The sequence below is a fragment of the Ailuropoda melanoleuca genome, chromosome 13, assembly GCF_002007445.2.
Source record: "Ailuropoda melanoleuca isolate Jingjing chromosome 13, ASM200744v2, whole genome shotgun sequence".
Classification (NCBI taxonomy): domain Eukaryota; kingdom Metazoa; phylum Chordata; class Mammalia; order Carnivora; family Ursidae; genus Ailuropoda; species Ailuropoda melanoleuca.
This window is the reverse complement of record NC_048230.1, coordinates 10,604,206-10,621,723: the sequence shown is the minus strand read 5'-3', so window position 1 is coordinate 10,621,723 and position 17,518 is coordinate 10,604,206. Positions and strand designations below refer to the sequence as shown.

The 17,518-nt window shown below is 46.7% G+C and overlaps 1 protein-coding gene and 1 pseudogene across 7 annotated transcripts in view; both read right to left on the bottom strand.

Moving 5' to 3' along the window:
- ACACA (acetyl-CoA carboxylase alpha) overlaps positions 1-17,518 on the bottom strand; it is a 277,490-nt gene that overhangs the window by 3,233 nt on the left and 256,739 nt on the right. For all 7 annotated transcript variants that reach the window (XM_019805579.2, XM_019805581.2, XM_019805580.2 and 4 more), the window contains 3 exons: positions 8,947-9,101; positions 8,097-8,267; positions 1,095-1,231 (listed from right to left, as the gene is read on the bottom strand). In XM_019805579.2, coding sequence (XP_019661138.1) covers positions 1,095-1,231; positions 8,097-8,267; positions 8,947-9,101 — 463 coding nt within the window. The remainder of the gene's footprint in view (positions 1-1,094; positions 1,232-8,096; positions 8,268-8,946; positions 9,102-17,518) is intronic.
- On the bottom strand, positions 15,908-16,016 carry LOC117795822 (annotated as a pseudogene).

Sequence of the window (17,518 nt, the reverse complement as noted above, 5' to 3'; positions counted from 1 at the left end):
CCGTAAAGACTGAATCAGATCAGAGGCCTCCACAGATGCTAGATCTAGGTGGAAATCCTGCTGAGGAACAGGATATCTGCGACGGCCTTCCAGTGTCTCCCCACAGACTGACTGCTTATTGGGTGCAATGGGGGAAATCAGTAAGTAACATCTTGACCAGGTGATTCTAACACTAGGAGGGACAGATGACATCATGTCTCCAGATGTAGTACCCCCGTAAAGGCCACTTCAGGGATGTAATATTCCAGTGTAATATTAATCATGAGAAAACATCAGACAACAGCAAAACGAGCAATGTTCTACAAACGGTGGATTAGATAAAAGCTTCCATCAGTGTTGGGGCTCCTGCGTAGCTCAGTCGGTTAAGTGTCCGACTCTTGACTTTGGCTCAGGTCATAAGATCAAGCCCCGCATTGCACTCAGCACAGAGTGTGGAGCCTGCTTGGTATTCTCTCTCTCCTCTTCCCTCTCAAAAAAAACCCCTATCAATGTTAAATTTACTAAAATTGCTCCTACTGTGGTTATGTAAGAGCAAACACACACTTTAATATCTGGGGTAAAGGGCCGTGATCTATGTCACTTATCCTTGGTAGGTTTATGGGAGGATGTATCTATGGGAAAGCAAGCGCACTCACAAGTGATAAAGCAAAGGGGGTAAACTGTAAATAATGGGTCCACCTGAGTACGGATCTGTCTCCCGAACTGACATTTACAAATGTCCCCAGCCGCCTCCACCACCCATTCAACAGAGAACACTGAAAACTCTTGGCTGCAGGAGGGGAGGAGCTGCCAGGCCGTGCTTTTTGCACAGAATCGTTCGTCCAGTCTGAGGATCACTTGGAGCTACTAGTTGGGCCCAGTGAACTAGGCCTTCGTCTTGCAGAGATCCCTAAGTGTACGAGGGACCAGGAGCGGAGAAACAATTGTGTTTCTGGGCTCTATTTTTATCAGAGGGTCAACTACAGCAGTCTCAAACAGAAAAAAACCCCACAAAGATCGTAAGGCATCTTCTCGCGATCTGATCTTAAATCTTTGCTCCTTCCCAGGAAGTGAGCCCAGCTTTTCCTACAGAAATCCCCCGCTGTGGGTCTCACCTGCGGATCTGCTTGAGGACGTAGTCTCTGCTGATATACTTGATGTTTTCCTCGATTACTGAGCGAACGCCATCTTCCTCGGTCAGTTGCTTCTCCAGCCACTCCACCAGATCCTTGTTATTGTCCCAAATGTAGGCCTGCAAACAGACAACTCTTGGTCAAACACCAGGGGCTAAGCCAGGCTGGACACCCTGATTGTTCACGATTCTCGAAGATTGCTGGCATTGTAGTGGAAAGAGGCCTCAGGACAGGAGTGTCCTCATTCTCTTTTCTTCTTTTGGTACAAGACGCCTCTTGAAGCATCCACTTGGGCTCCTGGAGGCATCCATGCTCATACTCTGACTTCGGTCCTATCACTCTACCTATTCCACAAAGGCTGACAGACTGTAATCAGCTGATGGACTTGAGAGAAACAGTTAAAAGCCCAAATTGTTTAGTGCAGTGCTGATTGAGAGGCGCCTGCCTGGCTCAGACAGTGGAGCATGTGACTCTTGATCTCGTGGTTGTGAGTTTGAGACCCATGTGGGTGTAGAGTTTACCTAAAAAATACAAGTCAACGTGGGTTTAAAAAAAACCTAAGGGGCACCCGGGTGGTTCAGTCCGTTGAGCATCTGACTCTTGATTTCTGCTCAGGTCATGATCTCGGGGTTGTGAGATCAAGCCTGGTGTCCAGCTCCATGCTCAGTGCAGAGCCCGCTTGAGATTCTCTCTCTCCCTCCCCCCCACCCCCTGCTTGCGTGTGCACTCTAAATATCTGTAAAAAAAAATTCAAATGAAACGTTGTCTTTTCTGAGGAGGTGATCCACAATTCTTAAAATGTAAGTCTCTAGCCCCTGCCAGGCTGGCAGAGGACTTGCCTGGTTGGGGAAGCCTTGCTGCTAGGGGAGAGCCACTAGGTCAGAAACCTACCCCCCATTTTACTGTCTGTGAGAATATTCCAAAGGGGTAAGGCGTCTGTAACCCTGAAAATCTCAACAAACCACCTTGTGCCTCCTTTTTTTCGAGATCATTTAGCTGAGTATTTCCTAGGTAGTTGACTACATAATAATTCAGGAGTGTGTTAGAAACCTAATAGCCTTCTCCTTGCTCTCTTCTCCTCTCATTTTCTTTACAAATCATTTAGGAATCGTTTTGTTAATGGTTTCTGGAAAACCAAGTACCACCATTAGGGCTCATTCATATTTATGTCATTTTGTTTGGGTAATTAAACACAAAGCTCGTCATTTAAAGGTGCGCTATCCTTCTCTGTTATCACTAACGAAGTCAAAGTCAGAATGACAATGAGTTTGGTGCTGTAATTTAATAGGTGGGTGCATTAGGGACTCTCAGAGGCTTTGAGGCTTGAGACGTGGCTCAGGAAACCTGTATACAAGCAAGGCGCCAGAGCCATGGCTGTCACTTCAGGAGCTGCGAGGCACAGAGGGAATGTCGTCTTCACCCCCCTCGAGGGCAGCATGCAGTCAGAAACAGAGCGCCGTGCGGTTTTCTAACTTTCTACTTCATGCCTTCAAAAAGAATGGTTTCTCACAGACTCTCACTTCCACATCTCTCACTTAGCCGGTGAGTTAGCTGTGACCGCTTATTTATTACATCACGTGATTGGCTTCCACATTTCTAAAAATTCTTAAGGAGCCCTTCACAGTGGAAGGATTAAGGAACCCAGGATTAAGGGTCAGCAGTGTGCCCTTCCTCGTTCTTTAATGCAGTTCTTTTTCTGGCCCCCAACGTGCCCTCTGTTTGGGACAGCGGATACAAAGATCAGCTCTCCTGGCGAGGGTGGGATGGCCAAGCCAGTGACAGCCCGAGCCTCGGTCAGGACTTCTGCTGCCATCTCTGAGGCAAAGGGCAGGGAAGTGTCTTGTTCGGAAGGAAAGGAGGTGCTATGTCAATCTCTGCTGATAAAGGGGGTGGGTGGTAATGTCTTCCCCACACTGCAGTGGTCTTCTCTCCGGTATCCCAGGCACCGTGCGCCCCACATATGGACTGGATACACTGGGACTCTTACCCATTGCCGCCGAACTCAGATATTTCCATCTCTATCATTGGTAATTTAGACTTCTCCATGGCTTGAGGATTTAGGCACATGCCCTTACTTATGCAGATTTTGGGGGTTGGAAAAAATAAAACAGTAAATGCTTCTTGGGTTTCAGAATGGAAAAAACAAAACAAAACAAAACCAGATTTACCCAAGAATCCCAAAGCCTGTAGTTTAGGAGAATATTTAATACTCTTATTAATCATTTTTAATCCGTTTGCTTTTAATTAAGAAACAGCATGATGCTTTCCTATCAACATATGCCAGGGAGCAGATTAATTGTGGCTTAAGATAACTCTCCTTGATTGGTGTAATGTATTAGCTAACGAGACGCCTGCTTCTAACGATGCTCAGACACTACGCTGGAAAGCCAGCTACCCTCTAGAGAAAACTCCTCTGCCTTCCCCTCCTGCAGCCACAGAATATGCCAGGTGTTTAAATTAAACATTTCAAAAGTTCCTAGACAGGATTAAGGGCAACACATTCCAAGTTTTGGGAGCTGTTGCTCTAAAGTCTCCTCTTTGAAAACATGGGCCCCACGTATGAAAGATTTGCTGTTCACTCTAAATACGACAACTGGACAACCGCCACCAAGCCAAACCTCAGTCAAGTGTCCATCATGGCAGCGTATGCCAAGGCGACGGGGTCCCAAACCCCAGTCAATAGCGTTTGCAGCAGGAACAAACAAACGTCAGCACCCACAGTGCCAGAGGGTTTTCTTAACAGGCCTGGGAGGGTGTAGGGTACTGCAAGGCTCCCTTCCACGGAGTTAAGGAGGCTACAGTTCCCTGCCTGCCCTCCGAGAACCGAGATGTAAGGCTCATCATCCCAGCCATCCAGAAGGACGGGCCAACCCTATTCCCAGAAAGAAAGCCCTGATCATTTCCCTCCTTAACATTATGAAAACGTGGCTGATTTTTTCCAGTGTGGATTTTAAAAGCAAGTGTGAAATGCTGGGCTGCTAATCTCATGACAGGCCTGGGCTCACGAGTTGCCTGCCTCACACTCATCCCAATCAGAACATTTTAATACCAATAAAGTATTGATAATTAAACATCACCACACTGGCCTTACAATAACTGTTCAGCGGATGCTTTATCCTTCTATGCATCAGTGGATAAGAATCTCAGGCACTACGCAGTCTCACTAATTGTATGTAGTAATTAGTCTATCGCACAAAATCTAAATGACCTGTTTAGAAAGTTTCCTTTCTAAGTATTGGATAGCTGTTAAGTCCTCCTTATTCAGTGTACAGGAGGACCAGAGAGTGACCAGGGCACAGTCTGATGGATGTGAGTCCTGATTACCATGCCCTGTAGATAACTCAACTGGGGAGCTTTCTGGAGATATCTCCAGCAGTGTGATTTTTTTTCTGAGGCTTTGGAGTAAAACAGCAAACAGCCATGTGGGCTGGGGTGGCCTGTGGACCCTGCCTCCTCAGAGCTACTCTGGTCTCAGCCCTATCCAGGGCCAAATAAATGTTTCCCAGGTTCTGCCTTCCTTCCTCCTTCCCTGGCCCGAAATCAGAAGTTCGGTGCATGGGACTTGTCCAGGGGTAGCATGAGGCCGGGCTCTGGGGACAGGGATAATCAGACAACCCTATCAATGGTACTTTTTCCTCTGTCATCCTCCCAAGGGCCTCCACTGACCGACCATCTCGTTTGAAAATCCAGAGTAAGCGTGAGTGGGGGGTGAATGACCTGGATCACAAGAACGAATTACGGCACCCTAGCCTGTGGGTAAGTTAGAGCAAGCCACGTCAAAGGACACGTACTGAGACTCAACTGTGCTCACGGCTCCTGCCACAATCATGAAGTCACACCTGTAGCTCTTAGTTCACCCTCTGATGTGTGCTGAGCTGAGCGAAGAGGAGCAAACAGGCGTCTTTTGAGTGTCTGAGTGCCAGGCACTGTGCTCCATACCTTCTTTATTGTGTCATTTAAAACTCACTCAACCCTGTGAAAGAAACGTCATCTCTACTTTACACAGGAAGGGACGAAGGTTTAAATAAACACCACATCCAAGTCGGCAAGGCTGGGACGTGCAACGTTTGTGAGATTCCAAGACCACGTTCTGCTCACGGCCCCACAGAGAGTTCTCATCTCGGTTTCTATTCCTGGGGCTTGGGGGGAAATCAGTCTTTGAAATACCACATAACTCAGACTGTGGATCTAAGAACCGAGAACCTACCCGCACAACAGACATGCACTGTGTTCTTATGACCCAATTTAAACCCCAGTTCTTGGTACTGTTTTCAGGGACCTGCAGTGATGCTTTGCCTCTCTCTGCAGCAAAGCCCTAAACGTTACTATTTATTTCCTACAACAGGACTGTCCCAGTGGGTTCCGATGGAGTCCCGTGACTCTTGGGAACAGAGTCCTCTATGGGAAACAAAAGACTTGCCCTGCTAAGTTACATAACATCGCAGTGTCTTCAAATTTTCTGTCCCCAAATCTCTTTCTTTAGGATTAAGATTAAAAAGACAGATTCTCTGGGACAAAAAAACCACACAGCATGGCTCACAGATGCCTATCACTAAATGCCTTTCCCTGCCAGTAACTGCACTGAGGATCAGAAGGTTACTTCCCGGTGCAAAGCCAAGGTCTGGACTTGGCCGGTATTTGCACCTGAGACACAGTGCACAATATCTATCACCGTTTGAAGAACCATTGGTGGGGGGGGGGGATGACATTTTTAAGGTTTCAAGCCATTCCCAAATACGGAGCCGATTCTGTGTCAGCCCTTCCGAGGCAGCAGAGACAGCGTTTCAACTGTGCAACACTTTCTTCCCTCAAGGGCGCTCCAGATTTTATCACCCACCCCACACTAAACTAGGTCCTGCTGAGGCTGCAGAATATGGAAGGAGGTTTCAAAGCCACATCGCAGCATCGCCGCCTGCCCTTTCTCTCCTCAGCTGTCCTCCTGTACTACGGAGCTCAAGAGAATGTGGTTTTTTGTAGACAGGAGGGAGGGAATAGCCTTAGTTCCTGGGTTGGTTCCCAGCGCCTCGGGCGGCCTCCTCCTGCCCTGTGGGGCCGGGGTTGTCTCCTGCACTCGATTTCCAGCTGGAGTCTGTGCACATACAGCCCACTGTTCTCTCCATCTCGACGACACGGCAAGGACCGGCTTCTCCGGATGCACTGTCCCCTGGATACAGGATGCTAAGGAACCGCAGGGCCTATCCACTCACTTCATGCTCGGAGGGAAGCTATTCCTTCTCCTCATCCTTGTGCTTACTGAGGCCGTGCACGTCCATTACTGACTAATGTGGCAGGGAGGCGGGCGGGCCTCTCCTGGCCACACACACACACACTCCATTTACCTAGCCGGCCACTCTTAACTGGAGAACAACCTCTGGCTTTACACTTGCGTGACTTTCAATGCCAACTTCCACTAGGAGCTGCCAGTAGCCACTGACAAAATTGTCTCACTCAATTATGATGCCACAGGCTGACCTCAACCTGAACCAGATGTCACATAAGGCTGTGCTCGCCTGCTGCACATCTGAAATATTTATCTAAAAAAGCTTTTCAGTCGTAAAGAAATGGGTAGGCTTAACACAGAGGTGAATGTTAGAAGCACCCAGATTCACTGGCTTTAACAATGACGGCAAATCTTGGGAGTTCCTCCCTGAGAACAGTCAGTCAGCAGAGACGTCAAGCAACACTTCGCAGGAAGAGGCTGAAGGGCCCACCCTCCCTCAGTACACTAACCCAGGAGGCACCAAATGTTCCGATCAAAACAGCTATCAGGAAAAGATACTTTCAGCACATACCACCAATATTCTGATAAATGGATATATGACCTGTATGATTTACTTTCAACTCATATAATAACTATGAATAAAGGTCAATTTCTTTTTCTTAGTAAAAGTAAATAGAGAAAAGTTCCAACTCTTTCTTCCCATCCTCCCATAGACTGTCTTGTGCAGCCCACAATTCCAGGGGCAAATACTGGTGTCTGGTCAACCTGGGCTCAGACCCGCCCCATCCCAGCCCTGGGGCAAGAGCACCAGGGACACTGTCTCAGAGGGGGCACTGGTCCAAGCCCTGTGTCCTCTCCATGAGATCATCCCAAGAAGATGTGGGATTCTTGGTTCCCTGCAGACAGGGTGAACACTTCCTTCCAGCTCAGATTTGAAATCAGAAGATCTGTAGTTGAAGCTCCAGCATCTTCCTGCCCACATAACCATCACCTCTGATTAGGCTTCTTGCTCCTGACCCCTGAAGTTCCACCCCCCCAGCCAGCCTCCCAAGTGGCCTTCCTACAACACAAATCAGAGTATGTCACTCTGCTGCTTTAAATACTTCAGTGGCTCCCCACAGACTGCAGTCCAAGCCCTCAACACACCTTCCATGGCCCCGCACGACCCCAATCTCTTGGGATCTCTTGCCATCTTGAAATATCTGCAGTGCTTTGGATGCATGATACTCTTGCTATCAGGCCCTGAAACATGCCATTCCTTGTTCCTGGAACGTTCCTCCTACCTTCCCCCCACCCCTCACCCCCATCCCAACCTTTTCTTCTGGTTCATTCCTACTTTGTTTTCAGGTCTGCTGAGACACCACTTCTAGAAGTCCTCGACTCTCCTCCTTCCCACAGAGGGGCTCAGGTGTCCTTCTCTGTGCTCCATGATGTCCTGGGTTTACTATGTGTAGTACCGGCCACACTGTTGTGCATGACCTCTTGGCCGATCCATCTCCCCCTTGAGATGATGGGCTCTGTGTCGACAGGAAAAGCATCTGCCTCTTTCACTTTCCAGGGCTAATGCAGTATCTGGTACATAGTAAGTCTTCAAAAAGGTTTGCTGAATGACAGAATGAGCAGCAAAAAATGTCCTATGACCTCTTCTAACAAGCCACTGTGACATGTCACTGTGTGGAGAGGAAACAGGGCTTAGGCCTGTAGGCTTCTCGGATGGGGATAAGAAGCAGAACACGAAGGCTCTTCTGAGGGCACCCACCTACCTTCACAGTTCCTTCCACTTCTACAAACCAACGCCGTAACATGGCCTGGATCTGGCCATCGGTCAGCTCTGGGTTGGCATTGTGGATTTTCTTTTTGACCAGGTCCTCCAGCAGGAGACGCCTCAGCCGCCAGTAGAAGAAAGTACGGGATGTTTTCCAGTCCAGGATATCCTATGTACAGACAAGAATAAGCTTAGTCACGTCAGCCCTAATCCTTGCTCAGTGCCCAGTCCACAGGGAACTCCACAGGCACAAAAACCTGACCACTAGCAAGCCCCGTAGAGACATAACAGCTGGCCGGGACTCTAGCTCCTGCCGCCGTCTCCCCAGCTCGGAGCCACAGCCCCCTGTCCAGAGTACTGCGCACGGCAGCGGGCCTCGTTAATGTGAGCCCCACCCGTGGCTGAGATGTTCTGGGGAGGAGGCTGTGACCCTCCAGATACTGAGACAATATGGAACTGATTTGGAGAATGGCTCGAACAACCTGCACACGGATCAAATGTGAACTGGCTGCTATGGGAACCCTGACACTGGATCCACAGCCTGAGGACCACTGGGGAAGCTGTCCCCAGTGGAGCCAAATGAGACTCAGTTTCCCACCAGTAAAATGGAGCCTGCCTTCTGAGGAGTCCATGGTCATGTATATCAGAAATTGTTTTGGGGTGATAACAGATACACAAAAAAGGGAAAAGTCTCTCCAAAAAAAATGAAAACAGTTTGATCTGCACAAACTGTTTCAATCCAACCCTAACAGTTCCCTGCTTGTAAGCCTATGTGCACGAGACATACACTCGCTTGCTTGCTCACGGGTCTCTGACAAGTCAGGAGAAGTGGCATCCACTGTACTTACGTTAATAACACCCTTCTCCTGCATCCGGCCTGGTGTGTCGTGCAAGTCAGCAAACTGCACGGCTACCTGATGGTAAATGGGAATTAGGAATTCCTCCCGCTCCTTCAACTTGTTCTCCAGTTCCTTCCGCTCAGCTGGGCTTAGCTCTGGGGTGCCTGCAATTAAATAAACCTGCCCGTCACACTGTGTGGTGACCAGGAATCTCTCTGCACAGAAGCAGCCATAGTCACAGGAAGCTCAAAAACACTGCCCCGCCCTCTGTGGCCTGGCTCTCTATTGTGTTTACCACCTCTTTGCTGAGTAACAGAACTCTGTGAGATGCCAGACTGGTCCTTATTTTGCCATGGGGAGCCCACATGTCCTCTTTTCCCTGTGGAGGTCACAACTGTAAAAGCAGCCATGGGAGTCCCTCTCCCCAGGTCTTTCTCTGAGCAGGTGCAAACAACCGCCCAGGGGCCTGTGTCTCTCATCGTCTCACTGACTGACAGCCAGGCCCCTCCTTCCCCGTGCAAGACACCATGCCCGTGCCTGACTGACCAGCATTAGAGCAGCTGGACTATTCTGCATGTGTGACAGGGGAGGGGAGCAGTCGCTATGCCTCCAGGCCCAGACCAGCAGCCCCTTCTCCCATGTCCACACAAGTCTCCCACCGGAGGACTCCTACAGTTGCAAGCTGCTGTTACTCCACGGCTGCTAATCTCAGGTTTGAAAGCTCTTAACCTGAAATCAGAACAGACTCTACAGCGAGATCTGTGTGTCTTATGCCAGCTCAACAGATGGGATTAGCCAGCTTCCTAGTCTACACCTGGGCTGCTACTGCCAGAGCCAACCCCTGACCAGAGTGATAAAGACATTCTAGTTCTTGGGCTAAAAGTGAAGCAAGAGGGGAAAAGAGAATGGCAGTCCACAAATCCTATTTGTATCACTGAGCTTCTAAGCACACAGTACCCTCACTCAACAGATTCCTGTAAGGAATCTACAATTCTTTGTAACAGGGAGGACACCCCTCCCCCACCTTCAGTCAGTCGCATCCCAGTAGAGGTGCTGCTATGTTATGCTTTTTTTCCTAATTACTCCCAGAATAGGACTTGTAATCAATACTGAAAATTTAGCTGCCTGCCTAGTAGAGAGTGGTAAGTCTAGCTGAAGGAGCAATAGGTGACAGCCCCTGGTGTGGGGGACAACCTGAAGTGCTTTGTCACCAAAGCTGACAAATAAATACATGACCACAGGTGATGGGCTGCAGAAGAGAAAGGTCTATTTCAAGCATGTCCATCTGGGAACAGGCCTTGCTTTTTATGCCACAATGAATCATATGCCATAAACAGCCTTGGGCTGCTGAGTGAGCCGTAAGTATTATAGATAAACACATGTTAATAGAACAGGGATGTAGCCACAGGACCCAGTTTCATTTTTACGAGGTTTTTTAGATGCCCACCTCCACCTCCATTTTTTGGTTTTTTTTTTTTTAAAGCCCATCACTACTTGAAAACCACAAGGAAGAGAGCTGATGGCTATCTCTTCTTGGGCGCTCACACAGGGCATATCACACTGGGGCCCTAACACTCAGCAGCCTTCTTTCCATACCAGGCAGAGCAGGGCTGTGGGATCAGATGAAGGCCCATCCATTCTGGGGTGGATCTGCCTAAAGAATCGATGGGAGGAGAGCCAACTGATTTCTTCTGAGATGAGACTATCTCAGTTGTAACACCCTAGACAGGGGAACAAACATTTTTCCTTCTCTAGTAAGAGGAACACAGACTCCTTGGAGAAATAGCTGATTCCAGGGCTGGGGCAGGAAAAACAGAAGATGAGCCTGGAACACACTGTCATAAAAAGCAAGAAAGCACTCAAGTGATTGAGACATGTTAAAAGGACACAGAAGCCAGTGTGAACGTGTTCCCACTGGCCAGATCTGAGACAGTCTGAGCATCAGATTTATCAAAAATAGGACAATGATATTAATTACCAGAATATTTATGGAATGAAATAACCTGGGAGTCCATCCATCCTAATATAAATAATTAAATGGGGGAAGAAGGAAGGGAAAGTTCTCCCTTCCAGCGAATATTTAATAGACGTTGAAGGAATGATAGAATTAGAAAATCACCATTTTACCACCAACACAGCAATTGATTCTGCCAATTATCAATGGGTACGAAAACCAGTGGGTGAGAGTTTGTGGAGGAACAGAATATTTACATTGTCTCAAAGTATCTCCTAACAAATTACTATTAGCAAACAAAACCTTACACAAGTAATCACAATTACCATCACCAAGAGAGGGCAAACTTACATATGCCTCCTGATATGATGTCCTGATCATAAATAACACTTCTGGAATATTCCTGCCAAAAATGCATTATCTGAATTTAGCCATGGGGAAATAGAAACAAAACCCAGACTGAGGAGCATGCTACAAAAAAGGGGCCTGTGGTGCCTGACTGGCTCGGCTGGTAGAGCATGTGACTCTTGTGAGTTCAAGGCCTGCACTGGGTGCGGAGATTACTTAAAAAAAATCTTACTCCCACCAACAAAAAAAAAGGTTGGCCTGTATTCTTCAAAAAAAAGTCAAGAAGATGAAAGACTAAGTAACTGAAAAGAGGTTGGAGTGTGAGGTCTAGGGTTAGATCTCAGATCTGAACAACAACAACAACAACAACAAAAAGTCTGTAAAGGATATTATTATTCATATCAAGTGACTTGATATGAATCATGAATCAGATAGTAGTATTGTATCAGTGTTATAGTTCCTGATGTAGGTAAGTGTCTTGTGTTACATAAGAGAAAGTCTGTGTTCTTAGAAACACACACTAAATATCTGTGGATAAAGGAGTATGATGTCTACAAATGACTGTCAGGTGGTTTGCAGAAACCGTATGTGTGTGTGTGTTTGGAGAGAATGGGCAAGCAAGCACATGTACGTGAGCAAACAGAAACAATAAAGCGAATGGGACAAGATGTTACCAACAGGTAAATCTAAGAAGAAGGCATCAGTAGTCCTTTGTACTATTCTAGTAACTATTTGGTGAAATTATATTAAATGGAAAGTTAAAAAGTAAGCCAAGCTAAGAAATGCTTTTCCTGGCTCCCTGATGCCTAAAATCAGAAGTCAAAGTTAATGTTTGTGGGGTACAGGGCACTATTCTAAGTGCTTTGTATCTATTAACTCAATCCTTACAACAACCTCAAAGCTGGTATTCTTACTATCCCCACCTTACAGGTGAGCAAACTGAGGCACTGAGAATTTATCTAACTCACCAAGGTCACAAAACTAGCCAGGGGCAAAAGCCAAGTCTCAGGTACAGCTGCATGGCCCCCAGAGATTTGGGGCACTATGTTATCTTGTCTCTTCTTGCTTACTTGGGGCAGAGGACAAGGAAGTGCTTCAGTAGCAGAATCTCGTTCATTTCAGGAAAGGCTAAAGGATGATGGCAGGCTTCTGGCTGAAACAGCTCAAGTTCCATCTTAGTCCCATTCCGTAACTGAGACCAAGACAATGTCTCCAATAATTCCTGCTCTGTAGATCAGACATGGTTTCCTGGGCACGCCTAAGATTTTTTTTTTTAAACTTTGTCCTAATATATATTTCTTAAAGATTTTATTTATTTGAGAGAAGAGTCAGAGCACGAGCAAGGGGGGAAGGGGGGAGGGAGAAGCAGACTCCCCGCTGAGTAGGGAGCCTGATGCGGGACTCCATCCCAGGACCCCGGGATCGTGACCTGAGCCAAAGGCAGACACCGAACTGATGGAGCCACCCAGGCGGCCCTGTCCTAATATTTTTGTAAACACTGATCATATTTACCACATTACATTTAAAGTATCTGTTTATAGATTATCTCCTGAATCAGGCATGTCTGTTGAATCGTTTCTTTATCCCAAGTCCCTAATACAGAGTGCGGCCCGTAGCACTACTCACTAAACATCCATCCTCCAACTTACTTTACATTCTGCTCACCCACCTTCACGTTAGCTATGAACACAGTGCTACCTGGATTTGGTTGCACTGTTTCAGAACACCCAAAGTGAAGTTTTTATGTGAGCCCAGACCTGGTTCCTTGGTTGCCAGGGTGAAACAGAAATGTTCACTTCACTCTGTGAGTGGGCAGTCAGCTCTCCATCAAACAAGAAAGCAGTGGCTTTAGACTCGTTCATTACAGTGATCCAAGAACTTGCCCTTTTGATGCTCTTGGGGAGTGTTTAAAAGTTCATGTAGATGGCTTCTGCGACATGGGACCTGAAAGGCACTGGGCCTTTCTCTCTACTTCACTTGCCCCCCTACCCTCCTTGTCTTCCACTCTTCGGTCTAAGGCTGCCCATGACTTAGAAATTACGCACACTTCTCACTAAGGGCCGACTGCTTGGTATCCCCCGTGAACCACTTGACTGTACGTTTTACTCCTTAATCAGACGTTAAGTCTGCGCTTGGGAGAACACGTTGTTTGCTCTTGTGTTGTAAGAAATAGGCCGGACTCTAAGTCCAGAGCCACATTCAGGCACAGTGATGCTCAGGCAGGAGACTGGTTACAGCGGGACTACAGTCTTACAACACTTCTGTACCGGTTGGCAAGTAGTCACAGTCCTAAGCACCCTGAGCATCCACTGCCCCCACCCCCCCGGGAACTGGGGCCACTCATGCTCCAACCCCAGGGTCCCTGAAACCTGCTGGGCAGGCCTAAGATTTAAGGGTAGCTCCTCATGTTACTGTGAGATCAAGAACCAACAACAGCAGGTAAAATCACAGCCCTGCCAGGGACAAGGGATGGTAGGACCAAGGATATGGATGAATAGAAAGTTCCAGACCTTTAGAACGTCCTCCCTCTGGGTAAACCACCAACACTGCGCTTACATAAGTGTGTACACACACACGTACATGTATATGTACACCTGTACCATCTACAACGCACACCATTTACCGAGCACTCACTGTGTGCCAGGTGCCACACTCAGCGCCTTCGGGAGCACATAGCTCGTAAGTCACCATGCACAATTCAGACCTAGTTCTGGTCAGCTGTTAACACTGCTGCCAAGCTGCAATCGTCAATGTCACTGAGCGCTTTCCAAATTGCTTCACACACATCGTCTCTAATCCTTAGAACAACCCAACCTTACAGACAGGGCACCTACTTTACAAATGAGAAAAACCGAGGCTCTGAAATGTAAAGCTACGTGCCCAATGGCATCAAGCTCTCACGTCACAAAGTCTGGATTTAGACTTGGGTCTGGCTATCTCCAAAGCTTGTGTTCTTTCACACGAAATGCACCCACATCGGCCAAGCAGCTATCCTGGCAGTGGGCACAGAAAGGCAGATCAGCTGGAGGGTTTAGTTCACTGTGTTAGGAAAGGAGTTTAGAGCACAGCTCAGCACCGGGGGCAGAGGGTGACGACTTCTGGGCTTAGGAGTATGGCATTCTGGAAACAAGGTCTTGGCTTTACAAAGTTGGAGGGACAGAAGGCTGGCTCCTGGACTAACAGAGGTTTTGTCAAGCCAGTCAAGCTATTCCAGAGCTCTAGAAGAGTAACAGACTAAACACCTGCAATGCTCTGGCCCTCCTGAGCCTAGAAGATCACAGAGCATTCCCCCAAAGGTTGCCTTGTTTGATTCCTTCCTTAATGCCTCTGATTGCAGTTCAAGACCTACCTCAAAAAAGCGTCAAAGCAAGGAACAGACAGAAGTAGAGGATGTGTGTATTTTAAAATGCACACGAGAAAGCCAAGGATTTGTGTGCTTTAAGTGGGGGGAGAAAAGGTTTGCTAAATTTTATTTTCTAAAAATACGAGGCTGCTCTTAAGCTAGTTAGACCCTTGTGTAGCACACCAAGGGCCCCCCTCTCTTTGTACAGCAAAGCAGCCAGCTCTGGTAATGATTTAGGGGAGATTAACAAATATGTCAATGTCTATTTTCTGCTTAATTTAAAAGCGGCGTCTATAAAGATTTTTGACTTCTGAACCCTGTTCTCCTGAAAGAAAGAAGGTAAGAATGAGGAGGGGGATAAAGAGTGATTACCCTATCATTGATCGTTTGTCAGGAGCATTTCTTATTCACTGGACTATTGTAAAAAGCTAAGCTCTCAATCAATCCTGTAAGCTCCCTGTACAATTAAATATCTTGGAATGGTTTTCTTTCTTTTCTAGCCAGATTGCAGGGCCTCAGGGTTTTTAGGAAAGCAAGTCGTTGTGTGCGTGTGTGAGTGTGTTTAAGAATATGCTACAGGGAGGAAAGTAATTCTTTTTCTAGAATCCTACTTTAGGAAAAGGCTGAAATGGGAGAAGAAAGGTAGATTACTCCCATCTCTACCTTCCCAAAATAAAAAGTCCCCATGAACTCCCAAAAATCCAACGTTAGAGTTAAAAATATTTTAATGCAAAGAGCTGAATCCAGAAGGAGGGTATACTAGTCCGATCAAATAAATAAGGAAAGCTAACATTACTGTAGTGGTACCATGTGCTAGAAATGAAGTACCTTTCCTTTCCTTTCATCCTCACAAACACCCTCAAAGATGGGTACCTTACAGATGAGGAAACCGAGGCTCAAAAAAAGGAAGTAACGTGCTCAAGGCTGAGAAGCTAGGAAACCGTGGAGCTGGGATCTGGGTTTAGATAATCTGGCTTCAGAGCCCATGCTCTTTTTAAATTCATTTTTTATTTTTAAAATGTCCCCCAGAGTGGGTGCACGGTTCCTGGAAGTACGGCAATAGCAGGTCGACAAGTGCAGTGGATGGCAGCAAGCTTCTATTCCGTCTCCTAATTCCAAAAATCCATTTAATATATTGTCCGGGGGGGGGGCGCCTGGGTGGCGCAGTCGTTGAGCGTCTGCCTTCGGCTCAGGGCGTGATCCCGGCGTTGTGGGATCGAGCCCCACATCAGGCTCCTCCGCTGGGAGCCTGCTTCTTCCTCTCCCACTTCCCCTGCTTGTGTTCCCTCTCTCGCTGGCTGTCTCTATCTCTGTTAAATTAATAAATAAAATCTTTAAAATAAATATATTGTCCTCGGATGGAGGACGTATCAGATATTAAACTGATAAGAACAGATACTATACTTGATCTTAGCCAAAAGGCCGAGAAGCAATATAGAGCCAGTGCCCTTTAAATCAAACAAGTAAAATTGACCCACAAGTGTCCACAGGGCAGCAGCCTGTCAGGTGTTCCTGGGGCCAGGACATAATGAAAAGCCACGTTTCTCTTCCATGGGGTCAAAGCTGGAGAGAAGTTTCCGAGGAGAGACCTGATTTCTGTAGCAGGAGGTGTTTTTTACCCAGCCATGACACTGAAGGAGGGCAGGAGGAGGGGAGCCTCACCCCATGGACGGGCAGATCACATACTATGGTGGAGGATTTGGGGGGAGGGGTGAGACCTTCAAAGCTAGAATAAAAATCAGACTGGTAGGCTGAAAATTCTCCTCTCAGCCAAAGGCACTAGGTGACCTTGCAGAAATCTCTTTTCTGTGCTCAGTTTCTCGTTTATGTAACAACGATCCTAAGCTGGCAAAAAGGAAAAATGTTTAATAAAAGAATGTGATATTAAAGTGTTTTTTATTTTCTAGTTACACTAAGAAGCCTATGTAAATTTAAACCCAATTTCAACTTTTATGGGTCCTTCTTCCTTCTCTTAAGAAAGCAATTTGCTTTGATTGGTTAAATACTTATGAAGCTAAAGAGAAGGACCAGACCACTCTCCTCGCTCAGCTCCAGAATATCTCAGATACAAGAACACACATCAGTACCTCAACCTGGAGACTGAAAAATCAGCATAAAAAAGACTGGAACCTTATTAAGATTCAGAAGTACAAACATAAGTAGCTGTTTAAAAGATCTGTGTAATCACATTTTCGATGTTGAAAGAAATTTCCCTGTAAAGATAGTAAGATAGGGTGGAAAAAAAAACAAACAAAAAAAACCCTGCAAAATGATTTCTGTATCCATCACAGGTGTGCCTTTCTTTACACAAAAGCATTCTGGAAAAACTGCGTAAATCAGATCCTGTTTTAAATGCCTTCAGGGAGCTATTTAGAAGGAACCCTGCAGTGAATCCTTTGGTAAAGCAAATAATCCTTTTGTAATGGGAATAATTTCTCCCACTGTATCTAGTTTTTTTAAAATCCCATTTTCATATATCTGCTTTTCTTCAAAGGGGGCCACACCTATCTAAATATACAACTGCATTTGCATATTGATTTTAACAGCAATCCTCTCAGGGATGTTTAACCCTGGGTTCCTTGCAATGGTGTTAGTGTTACTACTCCGCTGTTCATATTTTTAAAAATCATTACAGTAAACCCAGAGATTTCCAAATAGGAATCAAAGACTCTGTCACTGCCCCTGCAGCCCTGTGCCCCCATGCAAACAGTCCATGCAAAAGAGTCAGGAAGCCGCACAGAATTCTCTGAATTCTTGAGGCAGTTAAGTCTCGAAGTCTTTACTATTTTCCTTTCCTTAGTTGCTAGCCTACTCCCCCAGTCTAGCAGGTCAAAGGATGGCATGGCTCTGGGTCAACTGAGGCCAGGGAGGGAACAGGGTCTCTCAGACATATTCTGATGAGAGCCCACAGGCAGACAGAAGCTTACGTTCAATTC